A 6,051-nucleotide genomic window follows, 5' to 3' on the forward strand; every position below is an offset into this window, starting at 1 on the left:
TGCACAGAGTGATGGCCCCAAAACAAACCTCACAAGGAAGTGCAGCTTCCCAGTGCAGCCCGATCAGCTGCAGTTTCAGGGGATGCATCTCCAGCAGGCGGGCTTAGGTGGAGATGGCTGGAGAGCCTTTGAAGAAGAGGCTGTGAGTCCTCACTTGCAGGCATGGGCTCCTCTTCTGTGTGAATAAGGCCAGGGCCCTCCAGGATGCCTCCCAGAGCCTCTTCCTTCCTCCTCGACTTAGGGCGCTCAGGCCCCACAGACTCTCCAGCGAGTGGCTGCCACATCCCTTTCAGAGCAGCTGCTGATGTTTCTTGCTGTCCTCATGGCTGTAGGGATGCTGTTACATTACCGGGAGAGGACCCTAGTGTCCTCACCTGCTGCCGCGGAAGACTTTCAGGGCACTTCTTCCTGCCTTTGCCAAGTGACCTCACTCTCACCAACCATCAGGAAGATGAAAAACCATGAGTACTACATGATTTTTGGCTTTTGAGAACGTGAAAGCTCTCAGGAGTCTCACATAAGTATGGCCTATAATATCATGGCTATTTTGATTTTCCCTATCTCCCAGTTCTCTGAGAAGTTACACACTCTGCCCATCCCCTTTCGGACTTTTCTGTTGTGAGGCTGCTAATGCAGGTTTTTATTTCCAGACATGTGCACGTCACATTCCCACATTTTAAAAGATCAGTATAATTTGGTCTTTTTTTACTGGTGTGTCAGAGTGGCAGCTCAGGTGATTTAAAATCTTCTCTGCTAAAATGCATGAATACCGCTGTAATTTGGGGGCTATAAATTGATTTCTATTTGAAAATAGAAACTATAAAAGTATTTTGAACTGAAGGATAACATTGCATATCCAAATTTGAGAGATTCCCTTTTTTGAATCTTGCAAAGTTGGATATACAATGTTTCCTTTCAGTTCAAAACACTTTTGTAATTTCTATTTTTGTTTCTTTTTTGTCTCAAACTTTATTTAGTAGTGTGTTACTTAGTATCCAAATATTTGGATATTTTACTAACTTCCTTTTCTGGATTTCTAATACAATTCCTTTGGTTTCTGAGAATTTATTTCATATGGTTTAAATTCGTTTAATTTCTTTAAAATATCTTGGGGTCTAGAATATAATCTGTGTTAGAAAATGTTTTGAAATGACCCTGGAATTGGCTACATGGTGGAGCATTCTCTGAGTGCCAATGACGTCCGCATGGTTGATAGTGTTGTCTGTATCCCATCTGTATCTGGACCGGCCCATGTGGCAGAGCCACTTGCAGTGTGGGTGAAACCTGCCACAGAGTCCTTTTCTGCCTCGGGTCCCGCTACTAAAGTCTGGTCAATTTCCATGTCACCTCGCAGGTGGACAAGACCAATATTCCAAGGTAGGGATTGCATAGTCTCCAGAACCTGAAAAGGCTTATTAGGGGCTCTGTTCTTTTCAAGACAAAGCTACTCACTAAACACACTGGAATGGAATAGGCATTCTTCTCTCCTGAACTCTGACTCTTTCTATCTCAGGGCTGAGACTGCACCACATCCAGACGGGGGGAGACTCAGGTCTCACTCAGAGTTGACAAGAACCTGGAAGCCCTGACAGGACCTGACTCCATATGACCAGGGAGACTGCGTGAGAAGAGTTTCCCTGAACACCACTCAGAAAAACATAAGGCAAAGTTATTTCTTGTTGATTCTGGGTCACTATCCTAGGAAATTCTTCCATTAAGAGAGCCTTTTAGGTTGGGCGTGGTGGCTCACACCTGTAATCCCAGCACTTTGGGAGGCTGAGGCAGGTGGATCATGAGATCAGGAGATGAAGACCATCCTGACTAACATGGTGAAACCCCGTCTCTGTTAAAAAATACAGAAACGTACCTGGGCATGGTGGCAGGCACCTGTAGTCCCAGCTACTCAGGAGACTGAGGCAGGAGATGGCATGAACCCAGGAGGCAGAGATTGCAGTGAGCGGAGATGGGGCCACTGCACTCCAGACTGGGCGACAGAGCGAGACTCTGTCTCAAAATAAACAAACAAACAAACAAACAAATAAATAAGAGAGCCTTTTAGTCAGTCTGGTGTATGTGAGATGATTATGATGGAATTTATAGAACAACTGGTCACCAGGAATTTCATATTCACTGCCTGAAACATAAAATATTTCACCCTTTCCTCTTACTCAAGCTGGGCTCTTGGCTCTAAATGTAGAGACTCACATCATTCTCCCTGTGAGGCCCTTGGAAAGCGCACTCTTTTTTTTTTTTTTTTTTTTTGAAACAGAGTCTTGCTCTGTCGCCCAGGCTGGAGTGCAGTGGTGCTATTTTGCATCGCTGCAAACTCCGCCTCCCCAGTTCATGCCATTCTTCTGCCTCAGCCTCCCGAGTAGCTGGGACTACAGGCGCCCGCCACCACACGCGGCTAATTTTTTCTATTTTTAGTAGAGACAGGGTTTCACCATGTTAGCCAGGATGGTCTCGATCTCCTGACCTCATGATCCACCCACCTTGGCCTCCCAAATGCTGGGATTACAGGTGTGAGCCACCGCACCCCACGGGACAGACCACTCTGGTGGGGCTCACTCACCAGGGGCCAGGGGAGGGCAGATTCCAACACTTGCATCAGATGTTCTTGAGCAGCTATCCTGGAAGCAGCAGATACCAGACAATTCTTTAATTGGGTCAAGGCTGCTTTTTATTTGCAGGCTCTCTGTCCCCAGTGCTTGTGGGGATGGGGTTGTTTCCTTCTCTAGATTAGCTGAGCAGGAGCTAAGTAGGATGGCATTCACCTCCCAGAGGTACATTCTAGAGGCACATTTCCACATCATCAGTGCCCTTGTGCTTTCTTAGAGTCACGTGCTACACAGTGTGTCCTTGTCCAAGATCCCAACTTTCCCTGTCAGATTCTTCCTTCCTTGACTACAGGCAAACTTGCCTTGATCTCCACTTGTTTCCCTCTAAGAGATATTTTACATTACATTGTTCGCAAGAAAGACACCTTCCCCTAGTTGGAGGACTTTCTCTTGTCAGTCCAAGATGAAAGCTCAGCTCTAACCTCGCCTTGACTGATCAGGACTCCTCACGTCACCTTCTCACAACGAGGTTCCCTGCTCAGCTCCTGGGGCTGCTAATGCTCTGGGTCCCTGGTAAGCACAGAAGGAGATGAGGAAAGAGAATGGAGTGGGAGGGTGAGCTCTGGGGGCCTCCCATGTCAGTTCTCATCATGTGTTGTGGGGCTAAGGTCTATGCTTCAAGAAAGGAAATAAGATATTTTTTTCTTGATAATTAGAAACAACCTAAAAGGAACAATGACCAGTGCTCTCATTAAGAGTTTGAAAAACATAAAGCTCTCTTGTGCCTTATAAATATTGTATTCATTTTGGAATGTTTATTTTTTTATGGTATGAATCAAAGTTAAAAAAAAAAAAAAAGACTAACTGGAGATGAATGACCAAAGAGAAATCGTAAAAATTACTAATAATGTTGATATATAACCTTGTACTTTTCTCTCATAATTTCAGGATCCAGTGGGGACATTGCGATGACCCAGACTCCACTCTCCCTGCCCGTCACCCCTGGAGAGCCGGCCTCCATCTCCTGTAGGTCTAGTCAGAGCCTCCTGCATAGTGATGGGAAAACCTATTTGAATTGGTACCTGCAGAAGCCAGGCCAGTCTCCACAGCTCCCGATCTATACAGTTTCCAACCAGGCCTCTGGAGTCCAAGAAAGATTCAGTGGCAGTGGGTCAGGCACAGATTTCACGCTTAAAATCAGCAGGGTAGAGGCTGAGGATGTTGGAGTTTATTACTGCATGCAAGATACACAAATTCCTCCCATAGTGATACAGCCACTTTTGGAGTGGCTTAGCTGCCCACATGTGCTGCTTGTCTGGGGAGCGGCACAACAGGGTCTTTGAATGTGTAGAATAGGAGGCTGCTGGGGAACTCAGGGACAAGGTTTGTTGCTGAGGACTCTGGCCCATAACAGCCTCAGCTGTGCCTCAGTCCCATATGTTAAGGCCTATCAGCAGCCACAGCCTGGGATGGCATAGGCAGTAGGAGAAGTCAGGGAGGCCATGTACCCTGGGAGCAACCAGCTGTGATGAAGGGAGAATGAATAAAAGCTCATCCTTACCCTCCCTGTCTTTCACACATTTGTCAAGTACACTTAGTTGGTAGAACAACCAGACCATGGATGGAGATTAGAAGAAACACATATGGAATACATATTGGAAATTACCAGCTTGGGGTATGTTTTATTCAAGATAACACTTGTTCATATTGGGAAATTGCTGTTTTTCCACTTCCCCAACTCCCTGTCTCCTTTTCCACCTCCACTAATCTGTCTTCTCCAGTGACATGGTGGAGGAAGCATTTGACACAAGCTGTCCTCAGGGGACTGTCACTAAGGATAATTAGTAAAAATGTTTGAAGTTTGATCATCCAAATAGATATTGTAAATCCATGACCGATAAGAATTCAAGACCCCAGTGCCAAAAGACTTTGATTTGTCTCAACTACCTTTGTCCAGTGGAAAGGGAGTACTTGCAATTCCAACAGTGGGCTTTGCAAATAAACAGCATGAACTCCAATATGGAGAGTATAAACTTTACTTTGTGTACCACAGGACAAATGCAGAATTGTAGGAGATTTTTCTTTTTTTCCTGAATTATGAGAATTTTAAAGGTTTTAACCAAAGTACTATTTTAGAGAGGAAAAGTTTAGAATTATGCTCTCATAAGAAAAAATTCAGAGAGTACAGAAATGCATTATGTTGACATGACACTGTCATTACTTGAAAAATGAATTTAAATCTTAGATTTTAGTTGCAAATGTATAGAAAGTCTATGCTTTTAAGAAATTCCATGGAAAATAGTGCTCTACATTTATATCAAACCTAGTAATGAGTGATGTCAGTTAAATGTGATCATACGGTGTGACAGACACTAAAGAATGATTGGATCAACAAAACAAGCTCCTGCTTCAGGCTAAGGGTATAAAGCGTATTTGAGATTTTTGTTTATTTCATGATAATGGATTCCATGGTAAGTTCAATTAAAATTCCAATATGTCATTTCTGTTAGGTTTAAAAGTTGCCTGGCAAAATAAATATAGAAATCAATAAATATAGAAATCTATAGCTCTCAAATTAAGAAACTGAAGATACTTCATTTCTTATCTTAAAATACTAACAAATGCATCATGGAGCCTAAATGTTATTACAAAATGCAGTGGGAGAAAACAAAACATAAGTAGCAGGATCAGGAGCTAAGCAAGGCCATCGCCATCTTTAATCCTCACATGATTGATAAAGCAAGGCCATCACCATCTTTAGCCCTCCCATGATTGACCATGCAAAGCCATCACCATCTTTAGTTCTCACATAACTGACAGCACCTAGTGACCTTAGATTCTGAGTTGATGTGAGCTGGGAGATAAGGCCCAAAGCCACTCAACGTGGTTGGACACATTTAAAAAACAAACAGCCTACATGGTGCTAATATCCCAGGAGGCATGACCACCCTCAGCGCACAACCTTCTTCCTTCCTCATAGTCACTGTCCCCCATGCTCATTCCTCAACAGCATGAGTTGGAGCAGAGTGAAGGGAAAGTTGTTTTCTTCTAAAGAACAAAAATACGTTGAACTTCCCACCAGTGATAAACGTTCTTTTGACTCAATCACATGTTTGAGAAATTTTCTGTTGAATGGATCTACTGATAAACACGTATTTTTGTTTTTTTAATTTTAATTTGCAAATGTATTTACATGATTCTTAGAAATATTTTTTGAGCACAAAATTATATCTGTGGCAGCCTATTTGAAGTTGTCATTTACAATTTGATAATTATTGCTAAAAGGTCATCCATATAAGAAATGCACAGGTGGGGGCGGAGCAAGATGGCCGAATAGGAACAGCTCCAGTCTCCAACTCCCAGTGCGAGCGACACAGAAGACCGGTGATTTCTGCATTTTCAACTGAGGTACTGGGGTCATCTCACTAGGGAGTGCCGGACAATCGGTGCTGGTCAGCTGCTGCAGCCTGACCAGCGAGAGCTGAAGCAGGGC

The 6,051-nt window shown here is 43.7% G+C and overlaps 1 gene segment (V, D, J or C); it reads left to right on the top strand.

The window, feature by feature from the left end:
- Window positions 1-3,088: 3,088 nt before the first annotated feature.
- LOC108520304 (Ig kappa chain V-II region TEW-like) lies at window positions 3,089-3,901 on the top strand. The segment is given in 2 exon segments: window positions 3,089-3,131; window positions 3,507-3,901. Coding segments are annotated over 2 exon segments (411 nt in total).
- Window positions 3,902-6,051: the final 2,150 nt, after the last annotated feature.

This window comes from Rhinopithecus bieti, unplaced genomic scaffold, assembly GCF_001698545.2.
Source record: "Rhinopithecus bieti isolate Rb0 unplaced genomic scaffold, ASM169854v2 scaffold_51762, whole genome shotgun sequence".
Classification (NCBI taxonomy): domain Eukaryota; kingdom Metazoa; phylum Chordata; class Mammalia; order Primates; family Cercopithecidae; genus Rhinopithecus; species Rhinopithecus bieti.